The sequence below is a fragment of the Lissotriton helveticus genome, chromosome 6 (assembly GCF_964261635.1).
Source record: "Lissotriton helveticus chromosome 6, aLisHel1.1, whole genome shotgun sequence".
Classification (NCBI taxonomy): Eukaryota; Metazoa; Chordata; class Amphibia; order Caudata; family Salamandridae; genus Lissotriton; species Lissotriton helveticus.
The window spans coordinates 914,312,107-914,334,102 of record NC_136067.1 but is presented as its reverse complement, the minus strand read 5'-3'; the positions used below and the strand labels follow the sequence as shown (position 1 = coordinate 914,334,102).

At 43.7% G+C, this 21,996-nt stretch overlaps 1 protein-coding gene across 1 annotated transcript in view; it reads left to right on the top strand.

Annotated features, from left to right (window-relative positions):
- The window catches only part of LAMA4 (laminin subunit alpha 4), a 467,067-nt gene that overhangs the window by 348,306 nt on the left and 96,765 nt on the right, over positions 1-21,996 (top strand). Inside the window, exons 22-25 of the mRNA XM_078648567.1 lie at positions 10,034-10,179; positions 16,331-16,493; positions 17,602-17,735; positions 19,751-19,922. Of these exons, the coding sequence (XP_078504693.1) occupies positions 10,034-10,179; positions 16,331-16,493; positions 17,602-17,735; positions 19,751-19,922 (615 nt within the window). The remainder of the gene's footprint in view (positions 1-10,033; positions 10,180-16,330; positions 16,494-17,601; positions 17,736-19,750; positions 19,923-21,996) is intronic.

The following is a 21,996-nucleotide window of genomic DNA, read 5'->3' as shown; positions in this document are numbered from 1 at the left end:
GCTGGAGAGCATATGTTCAACCCCTGTTTTCCAAAGCTATGTTAACACCCGGTGGAGTGTGAGTTCCCTTACACCAGGGGATTTGCACTGGAGGCAGACCTTTTGGCTGATTCCAGAGGTTTCTAAAGAAGCAGCTGGGGGTGATCCTGAAGGAGGTGGCTCAGGTTTTCCTCAACCAAGTGAGGTAGGCAGGGTTGTGGTAGCCCAGAGAGGTCCTAGAGTAGTGGGAGGGGTTTAGGGTCCCATGTCCGGTCTCAAAGGAGGAGTGTCCCAAGGTGCCCGAAACCCAGTCCCAAGGCCTGGTTGGTTCCATGAGTGAACACCAGGAGGGGGGCCTAGTCTTTACCGGCAGGCCATCCCCTGAGGGTGATCCCAAAGTGACAGGTAAGCTGAGGTGGGGGGACTGCTGAAACCAGCGTCCCACCAGTTCTGGTGTCTGGCAGCACTTCTCCATTTGGGAGGGTGCATGAGTCCAGAGACAGGCATGAGGAGGGACACAGCCCCCAGGGAAAGGACCAGTGGGTCAGGGGTTGCCAGCTCTGAAGTCAGAGCACCCAGGACTTGTGCGGAGTGTGTTTTTCCTGGGAGGGGTTGGTGTACTCCCCCCAGAAGTCCTGCGTTGCCGGGCACAGGTCCCGCCTAAGGGTACAGACCCTGGGTAGGAGGGCCTGGTTCAGGGTCTCCCCATAATCTGGAGGAAGGGGCGACTGCTAACAGTGTCCCTATTGGTTTGTCTTCTGTGGGACCCGCTCCAGGTGGGAGGGTGCAGAGCCCCAGAGAGGAGGACACAATGTGGGAGAGCCCACCCCAGTCCCTTGCCCTGCCTCAGAGAACAGACCCTAGGCTGGGATAATAGTTGCAGGATAGCACCCCTGAACTGGTGGGCAAATTGTGCAGGACACCTGCCACAGGTGCCCTGGCAATTCTGGATTCTGGGGACACCACTCCAGGTGGGAGGGTGCAGAGCCCCAGGCAAGAGGACCAGGTGTGGGAGAGCCCACCCCAATCCCCTGTCCAGCTGTAGGGTACCGACACTGGGATGGTCGGTTAGTGTCAGGATGTCCTCCCTGAACTGACCCGGGGAAAGTGGACAAAGAGTTCCAGGCACCTGGGGATACTAACCCAACTCTCTGATGCCACGGAGGGTGGATAACTATGGAAGGCCTGGGGCCTGGCTCTCATCACTGACAGCTGTCAGTGGTCACTGTGGTTAGCTGTCCTGGGTGACAGAGTTGCCCCTAGGGAGATGACCGGAGTCACACCCCGGGGGTGAACTGGGCCAAACAACTGTGTTGGCCATGTAGGTACTGTCTGCCTCCTGGGACACACCTGTAAGCAAGCTAAGGTTAGGTGCTGCACAGATGGTGTTCACAAGAGAGGAGAAGGGTTCCCCATGGGTTAACTCAGTGAGCCTTTGAGAGTATGGACATAGGAATCCAACTGGGCTCAGCAAGGTGTAGAGCCAGAAAATGCCCCCATTGTTGTGAGCCAGACCTATGTTCTATCGCCCCAAGCAGGGATGTCCATCAAGGGATTGATGTGCTTCAAAAAGAACATGTTGGTTACATATGTTTTCAGCATTGTAGAATTATAGTACTGTATTACATAGTACAGTCTGCCCTGGCTTTCGGCTGGGAGGGGCTTGTGTTAGACTTGGCTTTTTCAGCAGGTTTACCCCAATCAATCAATCAATCACGGCATTTGCATAGCGCGCTACTCACCCGGAAGGGTCTCAAGGCGCTGGGGGAGAGGGGGACGTTACTGCTCGAACAGCCAGGTCTTGAGCTGCTTCCTGAAGGAGAGATGGTCTTGTGTCAGTCGAAGGTGGATGGGGAGGGAGTTCCAGGTCTTGGCTGCCAGGTAGTAGAAGGATCTTCCTCCGGCGGTGGCTCTGCGGATGCGTGGTACGGTGGCGAGGGCGTGGCTGGTCGATGTAGCTGGCGGGTGGGCGTGTAGAAGGTCAGGCGGTCGTTGAGGTACTTGGGGCCCAGGTCGTGGAGAGCCTTGTGTGCGTGGGTGAGGAGTCTGAACGTGATTCTCTTGCTGACGGGGAGCCAGTGCAGGTCTTTCAGGTGTCCGGTGATGTGGCTGTGTCGGGGGATGTCAAGGATGAGTCGTGCAGAGGCGTTCTGGATGCGCTGGAGTCTCTTTTGAAGTTTGGCTGTGGTCCCGGCGTAGAGGGTGTTCCCGTAGTCCAGTCGGCTGGTGACGAGTGCCTGGGTGATGGTCTTCCTGGTTTCGGTGGGGATCCATCTGAAGATCTTGCGGAGCATGCGCAGGGTGTTGAAGCAAGATGAGGAGACTGGTCATCGAGAGCGAGGAGTCCAGGATGAATCCCAGGTTGCGTGCGTGGTCCATTGGTTTGGGAGTGGTGCCCAGGGCGGGGGGCCACCAGGAGTCATCCCAGGCGGAGGGGGCTGACCCCAGGATGAGGACTTCCGTCTTGTCTGAGTTCAGTTTCAGGCGGCTGTTCTTCATCCACTCGGCGACGTCTTTCATACCTTCGTGTAGACTGGCTCTGGCGGTGGTGGGGTCGTTGGTGAGAGAGAGGATCAGTTGGGTGTCGTCGGCGTAGGAGATGATGTTGAGGTTGTGTTGTCGTGCGATGGCTGCGAGAGGGCTCATGTAGACGTTGAAGAGGGTTGGGCTGAGGGATGATCCCTGTGGTACGCCGCAGATGACTTCGGTGGCCTCGGATCTGAACGGGGGGAGGTGGACTCTCTGGGTTCTTCCGGCGAGGAACCAGATGATCCACTCCAGTGCCTTCTCTTGGATGCTGAGGCGCTGCACTAGGGTGCGGTGGCAGACAGTGTTGAACGCTGCGGAGAGGTCCAGGAGGATGAGGTCCGCTGTTTCCCCTTTGTCGATCGGGGATCTGATATCGTCGGTGGCTGCGATCAGGGCGGTCTTGGTGCTGTGGTTGGCCCGGAACCCGGACTGCGAGGGGTCGAGTGATCCGTTCGTCTCGAGGAAGGCGGCAAGCTGTCTGTTGACGGTCTTCTCGATGACTTTGTCCGGAAAGGGGAGGAGCGAGATGGGGCGGAAGTTCTTGAGGTCGGTGGGGTCCGCTGTTGGTTTCTTCAGGAGGGCGCTGAGCTCGGCATGCTTCCAGCTCTCTGGGAAGGTGGCGGTGTGGAAGGAGGTGTTGATGATGTCCCGGAGATGGGGTGCGATGATGGCGTTGGCCTTGTTGAAGACGTGGTGGGGGCAGGGGTCGGTTGGGGATCCGGAGTGGATGGTGTTCATTGTGCGGGTGGTGTCTTCGGTGCTGATCGGGGTCCAGTTGCAGAGGGTGGTGGTGGCGGGCGTTGGTTCGGTGGTAGGGTGAGTGGTGTGTGCGTCAAAGCTGTTGTGTATGTCGGCGATCTTGCGGTGGAAGAACGAGGCGAGTGAGTTGCAGAGGTCTTGCGATGGAGTTATGTCATTGTTTCCGGCGCTGGGGTTGGAGAACTCTTTGACGATGCTGAAGAGTTCCTTGCTGTCGTGGGCGTTGTTGTCCAGTCGTTCTTTGAGTGCTGTCTTCTTGGTGGCGCGGATCAGCTGGTGGTGTTTGCAGGTGGCGTGCTTGAGGGCGGTCCTGTTGTCTGAGGTCTGGTCGAGCCGCCAGGCTTTCTCGAGGGTGCGGCAGTTCTTCTTGGAGTCCTTCAGTTCGTCGGTGAACCAGGGGGTTTTCTTGCTGCCGGGTCTGCTGCCCCCAGACCTTTTGCTAGTTGGCCTCCTGTTTTTGTTAGTTTTAGGTCTCTGGGCACTTTACCAATGCTATTCAGTGCTAAAGAGCATATGCTGTCCATGTAAATTGTGTTTATGGATTGGTAATTCCATGATTGGCATATTTGATTTACTGGTAAGACCCTAGTACCGTGCATTGTGTGTGCCCAGGGCCTGTAAATCAAATGTGCCTGCAGCACTGATTGTGCCACCCACCAAGCAGCCTGTAAATGTAACTCAGACCTTTTCTTTATACATGTAAGACAAACTTAAGGTAGGCCCAAGGTAGCTCCTTGAGCAGGGTGCAGTGTATGTGAAAGGCAGGACATGTACTGATGTGTGTGAGATGTCCTGATAGGGGAATACAATATATTTTGATTTTCGCTATTGATAGGTTATCTGTACCATAGGATAGAATGGGAATTTATTGTTAGCGTCTTATAAATATAACTCCCCACTGGGACAAGATAGAAAGATGGAGTTTAGTATGCCTGAACTCCGAATATAAAAATGCATCTATCAGTAAAGATGATTAGAAAGTGGGTATTTTCTTGCTTATGTAAAGAACACGCCACCCCAGGGGTGGTGTCCCCAAACTGCACAGCGTAGTATCTAATGAATTGAATGATCTAAAATTAATCAGGGGTATGACACATTAATCAATTCTCAAAAAATGCATTTATTGAATATTCATAAATGACTGTTCATGAGTAATAAAGTTTGTTCCATTCACGTCTTGATGGCAAGAAAACTTTAATTAGTCAAATTCGCAATCCCAATGCAGGCTGCTGGAGCCCTTCATCAGGGGAATTCATGCCTAAAATGATGAAGGTAGAAAACACGGGTCACAGAAAGGTAAATGAGTGACTGGTGGTGTACAAAAGGTGAGTCATGCGTACAGTGGGAAATCCAGTAAAGGCCCATTGGTCTTGAGAGGAGGTTCAAACACGCCGAGGCTCCTCACAAAATTAAGGTGGCCACCATGCATGTGTAAGCATGTCTATCGTGAATTAAATACGGCACAAATTATTGTGTGACTTAGTGCGCGATTAGTGCCAGTGTGACACTTCTAGTGAATCAAATATCAGATCTTTACCAAAACAGCACACTTTGAGCAAATTTATAAAAACGCCTGTGTAATGTCATTAGATGCAAGTTAGTTGTAAGAAGAGAAGCTCCTACATGACCGAAATGCATTGGGATTGCTACTTTGCCTCATTAAAGTTTTCTTGCTGTCACAACGTGAATGGAACAAACTTTAATACTCATGAACTGTCATTTATGAAGATTCAATAAATGCATTTTTTGAGAATTGATTAATATCTCATACCCCTGATTAATTTTGGATCACTCCATCCATTGGACAATACGCTGTGCAGTTGGGGGATTCCACCCCTGGGGTGGCGTGTTCTATACATTTTTACTAATGCTCTTGGATGAGTGAGCGATACCCCGTTGGCAAGCATTACTCCTATTCGGCTTGCATAGGAATTTTTGAAACATTGGACCACTTTTGGAGTGCGTGTAATCGCCTTCCTTATTTTCTTGCTTAGCCATCCTGTGTGCCCTGCTGGTTTGGGAATTGACTGTTTGGCTTTGGAGTGACAGGGGCAGGGGATGTGCATTCTCTCAGACAGCTACTGGGAGGGGGTTTGATGTGTGTCCAACCTTTCCTGAATGAGTCAGGGCTGAGCTGAAAAGACATGGGCTGCATTTAGAGTAGTGAGAGGAGTTTTCACTAGCACCTGAATAGGCCTGGTCTGCATTTAGAGTGGTGGGAGGAGAATTCCCTTGCACCTGAATAGGCCCTCTCTGCCTTGGACAATGCTGTCTCCACTTCCTGCCAGGAAGCTGGACCAGAGAGGACAGAACTGGTTTGGGCTGAGCATAGACACTCTCTGCCTAGAAGAATAAAGAGAAACTGAATATACATATTGGGGCCCATACCCCAGAGCTTTAGTTTACAGCTGAACTAAGGAATCTGCCAGGAAGAAAAACTGGAAAAGCTGTCAGGAGAACCTGGCACTTTGCTGTGTGCTCTGCTTTTTTGGCCTGCTGCTTGCTGCTTCTGTCTTGGGCAGGGAAGAATTGGATTGTACTTTCGTCATCCTGCTGTTAGAGTTTTCTCCAAGGGCTTGAAGTAGAGCCTGCCTCCTGTTGGAAGTCTCAGGGAGATAAAAGGCTTCAGAGAACTCGCTGGAAACAAGGAACCTGCAAAGAAAAAGAGATGGAACAACTGTCAGGAGGAGTACTGCCCCTTTGCTTTGTTGTTGCTTTGTTGGGTTGGCCTGCAGTTGCGACTGCTGCCTTGGGCAGGGAGAGGACTGGACTGAACTTTCTTTACTTGTGCTATGTATCTCAAAGGGTTTTAAGTAGAGCTTGCCTCCTGTTCTGAAGTCTCAGGGACGGCAAAGACTTCACCGGCCTCTAGGTACCGTCTCTGGAACTGTAGTTTCAGTTGCCACAGAGGGGGAAAAGCCGCCGACTCCGTCATCAAATCAGTCGCTGGCTCCGTGTCCTGAAGGCACCGCAGAGGGCACTGTCCACATCTCACACCGCAACCCTGGTCTCACTGACGACTAACTCCTGCTTGCACCATGACCTGTGGGCACTGCATTCCGTACCACCTCACTTCACTTCACTACCCTGGTCTCACTGACGCGGTCACTGCATGCTGACCGCAACTTCCGTGAGTGCATCGTGGCTTGGGGTCACCGTTCGTAAGTCTCACGGCACATCGCCCTGTCCCACACCGCAGACCGGACTGACCGACGCCAGCTCCCCGCAATCGACTCTGTCTCCTGTACCGTGATCTGTCATCACCGCATCGAGCAACGCCTTCACTCCGTACCGCAGCCCTGGTCTCATCGACTCAGCTGGACGACTGTCACCAAGCCGCTGCCTGCACCGCGACATGAGGGCAATGCACGCTGCACCACTACATTTCGCATCACAACCACAAAGGTTGCCACGACCGGCCCGCACCAACTTGTCGACCGCAACACAAAAGGTATTGTTTACAAGTCTGCTGATTCTGTTATTTTCAGCACCATTGTAGCACCGGATGGAGCTACCCACCTCAAGGAACTGCATTTGTAAAGCATTCTTGCAAAGTGCATATTTTTAAGTAACTGTATGTTGGCTTTTTTTGTCTTTCTTGTCTTGTTTTAAAATATATAAAGGATTGGATATTTTTCTAAACTGGTGTTGTGTTCTTTTCTAGTGTTTTCACTGTAATACTGTTGGTTATGTGCAAATGTTTTACACACTGCCTCTAAGATAAGCCTGACTGTTCGTGACAAGCTACCAATGGGGTCAGCAGGGGTTATTTTAGGAGTGTAACTCCCTTACCCTGACTAGGAAGAAGGGTCCCTTCTTGGTCAAAGGTACCTACCTCTGCCAACTAGAAACTCCATTTCTAACAGTACCCTAGTACCACCCATCCCCAAATGTTTTTATTCTGAAAAGAATAATGTGTAGGATGCAAACCAACTCTTTCTCCTCTGCCTACTTCTTTTTTATTTCATTTACTGATGTTTTTCTCATGTGTCCTTTTATGCCCATGCATTTTTTCATTTTCTTTTGGCTGCCTGCTTTTCTCATTTTCTGTGCTCGATCTTGCTTCTGTTCAGCGGTAGTGCCTCTTCCATTAGAGGATTTTTTTCTGTCACAAATAAGTATAATGATGCAGATGGGGGCTGTACCGATTTTAAATTCTACAATAGAACGAGAAAAGAGGCATAGGGTGAGAGGAGGATTTCCTGTCCCAAGGCAGTGATAGTAGAAGCATCGAAATCAATAGTTTCCCGTTTTAATCTCTCAGTAACTATATTGCTCCCTAGTCTGCTCTCTTGCCCATACTTGTAAAACTCATTTTACTTCAGGGCTCACAAAAGCATGTTGTAAAATATGTATTACTTTTCTGGTGATCTCTGCACGACATATCCCAATTTCACAAAAAAGATGTTAGCTTGTAAAACAAGATCATTAGAATTTAGGGTAGCATGGCAAATGAAAGTAAGCATTGACTCGTTTTCTGCTACAGTGACCGGAATTTGCTTTATTGTGTCACGTTAGTACAATGCAAAATTCAATTCGAAATTCCTAGGAGATGGTTAGTTTGTCAGCCATATAGGCATGGTGGCCCTGTAGATGATGATGCAGGTGGCCTTAAATATGCAGTCAAGTCGACTTCCACTAGGGTAGGGGTCCTGCAGTCGGGATTCTCCAGGCCCTTGATGTGTGCTAGGTTATGTACAACCAGAAAAATAAAGAAAACTGTAAGATAAAGGACTAAGGGCCAGATGTAGGTGGCCCAATACCGGTCGGTAACGGACAAAATTACCGAATTTCATCCGTTACCGACCGGTATTGGGCGTTTGGGATGTAGGTGGCCTAAATTGCAAATTCGGTAATTTACCAATTTGGTATTTTAAGGAATCAGGAAATTGCCGATTCCTTAATTTACCGAATCGGTAAATTACCGAATTTGCAATGTAGGGAGCACTCAAATGAGTGCTTTTCCCATTTTAGGATTCGTTATTTACCACCAACTATTAGTTGGTGGTAAATAAGGAATTCCTATGTAAATGCATAAATGTGCATTTACACCTGTACCATGTGACAAACATACATGCCCTTAGGGCATGTATGCCACATGTGCACACCAGCCGAATCAAGGGTGCAACAGGGTGTCAAAGTGACACCCTGCCACCCTTGAATTTTTCGGTATTTACCGAATCGGTATTTACCGATTCTGTATTTGCCATTCATTCCTATGGGCCTACAGGCCCATAGGAATGAATGGCAAACACCGAATCGGTAATTACCGATTCGGTAAATACCGAATCTTACAGATTCTGTATTTTTTACCGAATAATTACCTACATTGCATTTACCGATTCGAAAATACCGAATCGGTAAAATTCTGTATTTTTGAATCGGTAAATCTAAATTACCTACATCTAGCCCCAGATTTATTAAAATAGAGAACTCTAATTTGACAGCATAAGGGCCAAAAGGACAGTCCAACCTTCCCATTTGTGTTCCTTTTAGTTATCCCTCCAGGCCAGTGCTTCCCAAACTGTGAGTGTTGCGAGACGATTTGTGGTGGGCCGCCAAAGTCCAGGCAATAAATATAGACACATTTAAAATCGTGATTAATCGTGTGACGTTTACCCCGCTTCAAAGACACAGGTTTAATATCAAACAGTGCCTTCTGCTGCTTATTTATTAACACAGAGACTGGTGTATACGAACTCCTCTCACTTTACAATCACAGAAAGCAAAATAAAGTGAATTATGTGACAATGCTGCTGGGGTACATTAAGTGTAAAACAAAAGCAAGAAGATGTATATTTTTCTAACAAAACAAAAAATGTAAATACATGTGAATGAACTGTACACCTTAAGCAGTTATGATTACAAAATGAAACACATTTTTTTGTAATTCTAAGGTATGATTGAAACAAAGATTTTAGTAGGATCAGAACAAGTCAAGACACTTTATTTGGTGATGAGCAATGGCAAATAATAAATATTCTCTGCATATCACTATCATTTGTGTGCAATATAACTTTATCTATAAAACTGTATGTCTGCAGGGCCGGACTGAGAACGAAAACCGGCCCTGGCAAAGTGCTCGGCCGGCCCCCTTGGGGTGCGACCGAGCTCTTTGCCGGGGCCGGTTTTCGGCCGTTTTTGTTACAGGGCCGATTTTGCTGCAAAAACGGCCCTGTAACAAAAACGGCCCCCAGGGCCCAAAACCGGCCCCCACCCTTGCGGCGCACCGGGGGATTGCCCGGTGCCCGCAACGGCCAGTCCGGGCCTGTATGTCTGTGCAAATTTAGTGGCCATTTTAATGGAAAATGGGCTGTCTGCAAATAACAGTGTACTACCACTTGATGCTCATTTACATTACATCGCGAAAGTTTGTCATACTAAAAAGTGGGTTGTGGTTCTAAAAGGTTTGGGAAGCACTGTTCTTGGCTACATGATGTTTAGGTTTACACCACTCCTTTTGTACCCATTGTTTCTGTTCTGGAACTTTTCAATTTAATTTCCTATTTGTACCTCTTTCACTTGTGTGGAAGGTAGTTGAATGAATTTGTCACACTTTCATTGAGATGATATGTTCTGATGTTAATCCAGAGCCTACATCTGGTCTTATATTTGTATCACCTGTAGACCACTCATGGCCATTCCCAGAAACCCTGGGCACCTCTGTTTACAGGAGTTCAGACTTGGGAGTACTTTAATACTCCATGATGGCTATTTACCCATAGAAGCACTGTTTTCCTTTGATGTACAATTCTTGTCATTTTAGGCAACGAAAGATTATATGGGCCTCGCAATTAAGAATGACAACCTGGTGTACGTGTACAACTTGGGAGGTGGGGATGTCGAGATACCCTTGGACTCCAAGCCTGTCAGTACCTGGCCTTCTTACTTCAGTCTGGTCAAAATTGAAAGGTATTTATGGCTTATGCAAAAAGCATTATTATCGTTGAAATTGTTGTGGGTCAGACTATCAAGTTTTAGTTTGGTGCCTATTTTTCAAAACGTAACATTTCCAATATGGTTTTCCTATTGTTCAATCATGAGTTTAGTTTCCTATAGAATTTGGGAATTATATCTACACTGGGCAACTTCATTTAGTCCTTGATATTTTGGTCTTGACCCACAACTAACAATGAAATTGCATGTGATAAATGTGATCTCAGTAGTAAGTTCTCTTTACTCGTTTTGTGCTACTACCCCCTTGCTTTCAAGAACTAACGTTTGGCTAAGAAGTTTCATGTCTTGCTTTGATCAATTCTTGAGCCAGAAGCTTGATTTTGGAATGCCTGCCTAGGTCCACTGGCACTTTCCGGGTGAAACCGTTCCTCCATGCATCAGGTTTTTCTCTAGGCAAAACATAAGTGCATAGCATGTTACACTAAATTTAACGGCCAAAGCTGCCGACTTTGGTACTGAGGAACCAGGTTCGAACTTGGTGCTGGCTCAACATCCTGTCATTCTGGGCAAATCACTTAATCGTCCTGTGCCTAAAAAAACTAACAAAAAAAACAATGTGTCCTTGTGTAATGTAAAGCGCTCCAATACCTTTGGGACGAGTTCACGCTACATTAAACGGCAAAAAAGAAAACAAATTTGTATGTTGGTGATATCCAATTCAAAGCAGCTTAGTCAGTGTAAAACAGTTCATTTTGGCACACGTATTTTTGTATTTAAAAGCTGAAAGTCTGGGTTAGACCTAAAGATCTGTATTAAAGGAATGTGGTAAGCCCAGAGGGTACCAGATTTCCAAACACACAAGTCTTATGCTCCAACATTTAGTGAAACACATTCAAGCCAAGGCATCTGACCTAAGAATTCTGGCTGAATGACTGTTTACTGCAAGTCAATAAAAAACTTTAGAGTTTAAATACATTTTACGTATGCCTCTTACTATGTTTTAGTATGCATCATTGGTAATACATTCAGTTATTTCTTTTTGCATCTTTATAGCACTCTCATGCACTTTTATAGTTGAGTCCTACTACGAAAAATAAAAGATAATGCATATTTTACTTTACAGTGCCCAGCCTAGTGAGCGTGTCTATATATTCATGTACGATCTTCGACAATTCAAATATTGACTAAACGTTTTATGAGAATAAGCACAACATTAACAGCCAGACAGCACTGGCCAAACTGAGAGGTTTCTCTAGATTGTCCAAGAAGCCATAGTGTACCTGGAATACACAAATACAAACTACATTTGTTGGGGACTTTTATGCTCCCTTTAAAATAACACATCTAACACAATGATGTCCACAAAAGCATCTTGAGCCTTAGGAACAGTTGAGGTTCAGGATTCGAAGTCTGGATACTCTGGACAAGTTTCTGATTTACTATGGTCAGAATTGCAGATTTGTTATTTAGGGAAAGTCCAACATCCCCTTGCCAGGCATATGAAAATCTAGGGAAATCTGAGATGGAAAGAATTGAAACTGGAACAACCTGGTGTGTCCTGTTCATGGCTCTCTTAAGGGTGATCCTTTCTGCGGTTTTAGCTTTCATATCCCAATCTAGTCCCACAGACTAAGGTGTTGTTTGCTACCCCAGTTGGGAAGAGCCATTTGTTCAAAGTTACGAAGGGTAATTAAGGTTGATATCCTTGATGATAGATTTATGCTTAGTCCCTGTTGTAGCTCATGTGCCACCAGCTTTAAACTCTCAACAACATCCATCTTGATTTTGGTAGCCCAGAAACCGGATCAGACCCTTTCAAATAACTGCACCGGTACATCAGTACCAAGCTCTTTATGAAATGGATGTATATGCACTTCCAATGGGTAAGAGTAAAGGGGATTCCGTTGAAATAATTAAAGTCTCACCAGATTCTGTAGCAAAGCCACAATCTCTCCCACATATAAGATTGTGTCCATGAAGATTCTAACACACTAAGAAATAGTAGCATTTTAATTTTAAAACTATTTATATTGAAACCAGGGTCTAAACTCTTCTTCCGATGTTTCATGGTTTAACATTAATTGTTGCAGTTTGTGAATTTGTAGTTGATTCCAGCTGTTTTGTGGTGCTAGTCTGTAAAGATCAATGCTGAATGACAATATTTGGGAGCTCAATGGTGTAATAAGCAAAACAAATGGACAGAAGGCTGAATAATGTTTAAAAAATGGTGCAGCCAAAGGCGGTCTGTAACAGAAGTGGTGTGCCCTTGGTCTCGAGGGCAGTGGCAATCAGTGTCAGTGTCAGGAGCAGCCCTGTTAAAAGCCCTGAAATTCCCAAATCCTTACTCAGGTACACCAAGGTAACACACGGCCATTGCAGGAATAGGTGTGAAAACAGGAAAAGGGGCGAGAGAGATACTCTTGAATGGATTTTGGCCTCAAATTGAATTCATCTCAGGCTTGAGGCGGTAGACATTTAACTCATCTTCGGAATGTGTCAGGTGCCCAGGGCCTTTCTATGGTAAGAAGCAAACCACAAGTGAATACAATGTAGTACCCGGAGTAGATGAGTATGGTACTAAATAGAATCAGTCTTACCAGTCTTAGTAGTGAAATTCGCTTTGATGCCATCCCAAAAACTAGGTCAGGACGCCACAAGTGGTCATAGGACCTGAGAAGTGGAATTAAGGAGTACATAGAATACATGAAGTTTTCTTGGGTGAACAACAGTCTCAACAATGGAGGAAAATTGAAGGAGAACTATAATTGCAAAGGCCTGGAATGTTAGAAAACAACAAATGTGTGCAAAAGCCGGTGTGATTTTATATTAGGTGGAGAACCACAACAAGTAATACCACATGGCTATGTGCCAGTTCCATGTTGCATTGGCCCTGTATAATAGGTCTACCCTTGATCTTAAGTGCAACAACACAGAATTGATTGAGCCTCTACCAAAATACGTTGTGCCATCAAATGCTCTGCCTCTTTATTCTACACTGCCCCGTGCAGCTAAATTTTCAATCCCACCGAGCCATGAGCTTAATGCAATACCTGTGTCGTGCCTGAATCCTAACACTTAGATGGTCTTAGGGATGAATGGTTCAAATATTTTTCATAGTTTTTAAGAGCATGCTGTGGATATACTCTACTGTGCAGGTATGGGAGTTTGAATATTTTGCGGCTGTAGAGGGTGGTGGGAATGTGAATGTTTGCTCCAACTAGGACAACCACAGAAAAGCACAGAAAAGAGAGTAAATGAAGAAAAAGTATATGTCTCTGAACGGAAATATACCGCATGTTTCACTCCTCATAATGTTGTCAGGTTTTAATTCCTCAAATCCAAGGCAAAAATTGACGATTGTGATAATATCCATAGTACTCAGCTGTGTATCCCTGTACACACAATGCTTTGCGCAGAGGCTTCAATATATCAGTCCTTTTTAAATTAGACATATGGCTAGTACTGCTACCGCTTTTGCTGAAATGTAATTGACTGGAGCTGGTGCATGAATCTTAGTTCTGTGATAGAGGGAGGTCATTATGTTTTTAATTCTGAATGCAAGGGAGAGTTCTACTCTCTGGTATTAACCTGGATTCTGCTGTTGATACTGAAGGACTAGTATGAGAGGAGAAAGGCTCATCGAAAATGAACATACCTCCCACCCCCTCCAGCTAATAACTGGAATCATGAGTGGCAATGTGTGGCTAAGATTATGTGGTAGACAAGGTATGACCCCTAATAAGCAATCCTCAATTTTTTCCTTGGATTTAAGGATTTAAATCTAACCTGCCAACATATATGGGGAGTCAAACATGCAGTATATTTTAGTACAGAAGTAGTAGTAGTAAAGCTTTATTGTTAGATTAATTAAAATCATTACTGTGTGAAATAATGTAATACATATAATTCATTAATACAATAAAAACGTATTGACGTGTGGCGGCGGAAGGGTCTAAATGCTCGTAAGTCAGTGTCCTGGTTGTAAAATTGTGTCCCATTGTGTGCAAGTAAGCACGATGTGGCTTAACATGGATGAGAAGTTTGGCATTTAACTGTACCTAAGACAATTAGGATACATGGTGTCCGGGTGGAAAAAGTGCTTTGTGCAAGGGAGAGACCTGTGCAAATGGTAACTGGAGTACGAGTTCTGTGAGTAAGCTGACTAAGCCGGGGATTCAAGTTCAGGGCAGTGTTTAATGGGCAAGGTGCTTGAGCCCTATCTCTGGTGGAGACCACATATCACTGCTGAGTGAGCTGTAAAGACTGTTGAAGTACTTTCTTTAAGGCCTGGTTAACTCCCTCTAGATATTTTACTGTTCGTTGCTTGAGGGTCCCTAGAGTTTAAACATGCTGTTATTGCTTGTCTACAGGCGTGGACCCCAGCCTGATTTCAGAAGGTCCTGATACAGCGGCTCAGTACAAAAACATACTTTTTCTTCATTTATTCTCTTATCATGCTGTGATCCTAATCTACAAACCAGCGCTTTTCTGTTGTTGCCCTAGTTGAAGCTAAAATTCACAGAGCTCCAGAAGGAAGCAAAAATACATCTATGAAGCAGAAGAGTATGAAGGGTTTAGACCGGTGTGCCTCTTATATGCCAATGTACACAGATGCATGCAGTACTTTATGGCATTCTTACCTTAAGCAAAAATTATGTGTCCTTCATCAGCCTTCAGTGAAACAATGACACAATGCAGAAATAGGGCTTAGTGTTGTACCTGCAGTCGAGGCCTGGCATTACCGTATGGGGCAATGAGGAAGCAGGATGATTTGACCCTGTCAGTTACTACATCCAATGCATTGAGAACAGGCACCCATTTTTCTACAATTATTCTCCTTTTCAAAACATGTTAGCAGCTCCTGATTCAACCTTCCTAGTAAAGAAGTGATATAGTACTATAATACTAGAATGCAGAAAGCATATGTTGCAGAGATATTCTTAGTGAAGCATAAACTACTAAATTGTGTATTGTTGTGCAGGAGCTATTACCACAATGGATTCAATAATTAATCGATTTTCACAACATTAATGTGGACTTCCAACCATATAAAAATATATATGATTGTAGCTGAACTGTTGTTTTTTTGCAAGATTATTTCAAATAGTGAAGGTTTCATATATTGACTGACGGAATGCTGTATTTACATGTGAATACTTTCATTTGTTTGCAGAATAGGGACTAACTGCACCAAATGCACATTAGAAGTGGAGAGTATAAATGTATCACAGGTCCGTTGGTCATGGGACCAAGATGAAGCACATGGATGTAGGAGAAACATTGGTTCATATGGTTGCTGCTGGCTAGTTTTGCAGAGATTATTTATTCAGATTTTCAAAACCATTATCATACAAAGTATACATGGCGTGCATGATAGATCCAAGTAATGTCACCATCAAGGTAGGTATTATGTAAAGGGTGCCCTATTTCTGCTTGCACCTTGTGGCACCTTTCAAAAAGTGATGATTACTGATGAATGAGCTGTCCCCAGTGTAGCCCCATTCATTATTCCTCATTCACCCCCATACATTGCCATGCAGGCGAGGGCATTCAGTGACTGCACCCACCTGCAGGGGGATGTGTGTGGGGGTCCATAAGACCCCCTTTAACTCCTACAGAGGGATGCCTTAAAGAGTCAGTGTCACTGTCAGTTTGCCTTGGAAGGGCTTGTTTGCCTCTGTGCCTACTTCCATCATTCGGTGCGTGTGCAGAAGCAGAGCGACTCCTCTTTGGCGTGGGGCCACAACCCCATGAAATGAGTTAACACCCTCAAAAGATAGCACTGGCGCTAAAAGTGGGCACACAGACCAATGTGCCCCTAGAGAAATATGTGTAATAAGGCTCCTAGCCGGTAACGAAAATAAAGAAGACATTCACATGAGAATGGTCTAGAACTGCAAAATCCCCAAAACAACAGCAGTAGGTTCACCTACTGATGTATTATGGATATGTTCTCAACATCTGTAGTCTTGCTCGTGAAATGTGCCATTTTCTATTGCTCCAACAATATCTAATGAGTAAAGAGTTTGTAAGCTCCCCATACACATCTGTACTATAGCATGCTGATTTTTCCTTGTACTCACAGCTGTCTCTTTTAAAGATTGCATGATTGTCAATTTGATGCTCCACTGTGTACCATGGTAACCAAATCTTCTCTTTTTGACAGAGTGGGAAGGCATGGCAAAGTGTTCTTAACCGTGCGCAGTCCCTATAGCACAGCAGAAGAAAAGTTCATTAAGACGGGGGATGCTCCAGGCACTGACTCTCTTCTGGATCTGGAGCCAGAGGATACCGTCTTCTATTTTGGGGGTGTACCTTCAGGTTTTAAGGTGAGATGAAGGAATATCTGCTCCATGTTTTCTTCCAAATTGCTTGAGATCATTTGTTGGCCTGCTTTGGCAAAATATTCAAATTTGATTGTGATTACTGGTGCTATGCATGTCAAAAGGGTATTCATTATAGTACACAGTTGTCCTAGAAAGACAACAATTCAGGCTCTCCTGCTGTTCTTTTCTTTGTACGGTGTTTATCATTTAAATATGAAATATAGGGAACAGCAGATGGAGTGGAGTTTTAATGATTTGAGAAGCAAACTAAGCTGGTGGTGGAAAGGGGCGTTTCCTCCATTGCAAAATAGTGCAACTGGCTAGGACAAACTGAAGTTCGAGATGGAGGAGTGTGTCGGCACTGCATGGTGGAGAAGGGGGAAAGATGGAGCCGAAAGGTGAGGAGGGAAGAGATAATTGTTGAGTAGTAGGATGTTGTTGGATCTAGAGCAGAGATTATTGTGTTGTGGTACACTTTACAAGAACTGAGTAAGTGAGAGCATTATGTATTTTCAAGTTGTGCAGGTGAGGGTGCCTTTGGACAAAGTTTTTACATTACATTGCCAAATCTCAGGAAATTCATGAATTTCAACTAATGTTAAATTCACAAAACTTCTCCGAAGTTTGTGTTATTAGATTTTATGAAAATGTAACATGTGAAAGAATGGATTAAGCTGCAACTTTTGCGTGTGAACTGCAAATCTGCTCCCTAGAGACATATTCCATTCTATTCGAACCTGTCTCCTGCTTGCTTTACTTTTGTACACAAAGTATGCCCTTGTGTAAAAAAGTTTCAGGCACAAGATATTTTGCGCTCTATGCTTAATCTTGTGTATTGTTCCTGAACATTTGTGGAATTAAATTACACAATTTGCTCCCTCGCCCCCATTTATTTCCAGGGTGGCAGTGACAGGTGGGAAGCATAAGCTAAATGATTAGTGAGAAGCACATTATATGCAACATGTATTCTTATGTGGTGAATATTTTCCAATTTCCCATAGTGTTCCAAAATCTCCACAAACAATGGCCTGTTAAAACACATTCTCCACCGACATATTCATACGTTTATAAACTTGCTTTAATCAGTTATCTTCCTTTTTCTTTTCCACAGCTCCCTGCAAGTTTAGATCTCCCTGGCTTTGTTGGCTGTGTAGAATTAGCCACCTTGAATGATGACGTCATTAGTTTATACAATTTCAAACACATTTACAACATGGACACCTCCATAGAGAAACCATGTCCAAGGTAAGAGAAGAACTTCTTTCAAATTATCATTGCACAAAGTTGGCTGATAAGTAACTGTTCACTGTCATCACTTTGCAGAGTATAAGAGACCACTTTATTTTTACCTGATCTGCAGCCTTATAAAAATGCTGAGTTACAGTCATTTACTTTATCCAGGCGTGAAGCACAGCACTTGACACCAGCTACAATTCGTTTCTGATTAATACAGCCATTTATGCACTTCAAGATAAAACACATGTTATTTCATAGATCCCAGTCCACACTACAGGGATAGAATCCTATTACGATCGATCCCCATTCTAACCGCATTATTGGTCATGTATGTGTTAATGTGTTGGATTTACTCTGTCACAGTAAGATTACACCTATATGGAGTACAGTGTGTATCACATCCTAGTACAGTCAAAGATATTGCCCTCTTCTTTATTGCTCGAAAATACACCCCACAGTTAGACATGAAAAGATATTTTTCTCGATCTCTCACACATTCATACACACATGCACATGCACAAACATTCATGCACACACTCGCGTATGCACAGACTTGCATGCGCGTGCGCCCATATACACACACTGTCCTACCCACAACTATGTTTTCCCCAGCCCACATACACAGCCCGCATCACCCATTTCCCATTGGTGCTGGAACAATTTTCAGAAAGGAGGTACTGGCATCAGTGTTATATCACCAAAGTCATAAGGTTTGTGAACAATCCAAGCATACACAAAGAACAAGTATAGAAAATGATCCAAGCCCCTTAAGCAGGAGAGTAGTAAGAGTGTGGTAGGCAGTACTTAATTTGTAAAAAAATAAGTGCCAGGGCTCTGGTCAGGAGGCCACTGCAGCTTACATCATCCATTGGTTTTGCCAGCACTGCCAATGACAGTATCAACACAATCACTAACCATCACACTGCTCCAAGTGTACCAATTCGGACTATTTCAAGCCCTCAAAGCTATAAGAATGGCTTGGGCTACAGGTAAACGTAATTCTTTATGTTTATTGAATTTATAATTAATTCTTGTTGTGGTCCTCTCTAAATTCTCCAGACAGCACCACCATGTGCCGGTGTTGACAATTATGTGCTGGTGCCGAGCACATTAAGCACTGATGGTATGTAACCGGTGGCGCATCTTGGAGCACACTGTCGCAAATATATCATTATAGCATGAATGGTAGCTCACTGTCACTTTTACAGACAGAACATTTACCATTGAAATGGCAAGTACATTTCCAGAGACATGCAGATATACTGATAAAACTACATAGCGCACAAACACAATGTGTGGGAATCAGGTTTCAGGGACTAATTATTATTTGCACATCAATAATATGTCTTGATTTGTTTTGATCCTATTAAAAAACTTTGCTTCCATCACACTTCAAAATTTTAAACTACAGTGCTTCATTTGTGCTTTCTCAACAGCTGGTATTGTTTGAAATATTTGTATTTAAATGTTGTTGATAGTAAAGAAAATGGCACCTACAGCAGCAACATTGTCACATAGTTCCCTTTACAACATTCTCCTACTTTGCAGTCAGAGAAAGAAAAGTAAACACCGGTCTTCTAATAAGCAGTAATTTGTCACAAGGTATAGCCTGACATTTGACCTCTGACTTTGAATGCTCAGCAAATATAACAAGATAAAAAAATGTCAAGGGATCTTTACTGCTTATTCAGCTTCTGAACTCCAGCATGGGTATGTCTAGGGGTGCTGCAGCACCCCAAACCTCCACCGCCCTAGCCCCTATTTTCAGCGTCTGTGGCATTTTCTCAACAGGATTATGACTCCTTCAAGCACGCCCAGTCACAAATGAACCTCCCATATCCAAAACCATTAATGCTGAGCTTAAACACCTCTCAGAAACATCATGCATATTTCCCTGCCTTCCTTTTTCAAAGATGCACAGATTGTATTCAGCTAACTCGGGTACCATGCTTTTAAACTCTTGTGTTGATTAAGCCCTTTCCCCTTTTTTCCTTCCTTGCTCTAATATGTGACGGCCATTCTAGAAATAAATGGGCTTTCGCGCAGAGTGGAGCGGCAACTTATTTCTTCGATGGCTCTGGCTATGCGGTGGCACGCAACATTGAAAAGAGAGGCCGATTCAGCCAAGTGACCCGTTTCGATATTGAAGTTCGGACACCCATGGACAATGCACTGATCTTCCTGATGGTGAATGGGGTAGGTAAATGCCCTCTGTTACAATGGTTGTCATGTGTGTGCAGTCACTTCTGATTTGCAATATGTAATACTTAACACATAGTGGTCATTAATAACCCTTTGTTGCAATGAGCAGCAGCATCAGCAACTGCTCAGTAACTACCAATGTCTCCAGTGATGCTATGGTGATTGAGGTGGATATTAACAATACATACTGTATTCATTTAGGCATCAAGTAGAATTGGTATGCTTCTCTGAATTTCAGTCTTTGCTATATTTTGAGTTTTCTTGAGAGATGACAATGCTAATGCCCTTGGTTCACTCCTTGCCTCATTGAATTAACCCTTGTGCTCACCCCTGTTTTGATCAACCAAGGCCGCGACAGCTCTGTTGTTTAGTAAAGATGCATCAATCCTGCGCGCAGTCAGTGTACTGGCGGGTCTTACCTGTATAAAAAGGACAGTGCGTAACCGCTGTATCTGCATGATGGTCTAAAGTTGTTATCCAACGACTTGATGTGCTATTTGCGACATTTACATTTTTTTATAATCAAGAGTTATAAACATTACTCGCTCGCTTAAATAGTTCCATATTATGACTCAGTCAATTCAATTCAATTAACTTTATTCGGCTATATTTCATAGCCATAAAAGTGCATTAAACCACAATAAAATTTACAAAGTTCAGACATTAGTAAAAGAATAAGAAATAAACAATCTACACAATTTATAAGTACATAGACAGAAATCATATTATCATTGTTTTACGCAAATAAAATACACTTTTAAGAAATATCACAACAGAGGAAACAGTGAAGATATCCTCCAGAGTCTGTATGGCCAAAAAGGCAGGGCGACAATGTCTCGAATTCATATATTTTAAAATTGGCACAATCCATCTTTTTCTAGATAACAAATAAAATCTACAAAAAAATAAAATATGTATATCCGATTGGTCAGAAATATTGTCGCAGGGGCATTTAGGCAGAACCCTTGCCCAGTCATTCATGGCTGGGAGACTTACTAATCTAAACAGAATTCCAAACCTAAGTCTGGTCAATAAAAACCTTTCATGCTCTTTCATGTGTAAATTTAGATAGGGCTGGATAGTCCTTATATTAGTAACCATTTGATGAGAAATCACAGTTTTTTTTAACATTTCACCTGTTTGTCTAAGACTAAGAAGAAAGTTTAGACACAAGGATTTCAAGATCTTTCTGGTAATATTAGACATAGTTTCTGGCTCATCAAAGAACTCTGGATGATTAATTTTCTTACAAACAGTTTTGATATAGCAAAACCATTTTATCCTTTTTGCCCCGTCCAATTTTAACGCATCTCCCAATATGAGTCTATTTAAATGACATTTCTCGTTGGTCCATACCCGGTGCCTTAATAGTATCGGTTGAATTCTAATTAGATCTTCCAAAAAGGGAATTCCCAATTCTGTATGGCAATTATAGTTGGACGTGCTCCTTGGGAGTGCCAGTAGATAACGTAAAAAACCATTTTCAGTTACTTGTAATCTACTGACGTTTAAATTTCCCCCTATGCCTGCCCCATATAGAGCCACTGAAACACAGCTAGTCTTATAAATGTAAATAAGCTCTTTAACTGGCTTTTTGCCCATTTTTTTGCTAAAAGATTTAACGGCCATGATGGCTTTAGAAAATAATAGATTTCTAGCCTGTATTGCACTATTCCAATTTCCAGTGTGATCAAAGAGGATCCCTAAATATGGGAATGTTGGTGTGTGCTGAAATGGAATTGATTTAATGAACATGGTTTTTTTCCTTAGACGAACATTACCACCACAATTCATTACAAATTTTTATGCACTGTTAAGTCTACGTCCAGAAGTTCTATCCTTATAGGGAAATGATCACTGAGGGAAGTATTTAAGACATTGCATTTGATGATACAATCCCTATGACATGTTGAAATGAGTATGAAATCTATGGTTGACATCAATCCTCTGCCATTAAAGGTTGGGGTAAATACGGTCTTGTTATGACATAATTCATTTGCAAACTGTAGTGTTCTGTTAGGTTTGCTTTCAAGTCTTTATAGAATCATCCACACTCTGTGTTCTATCT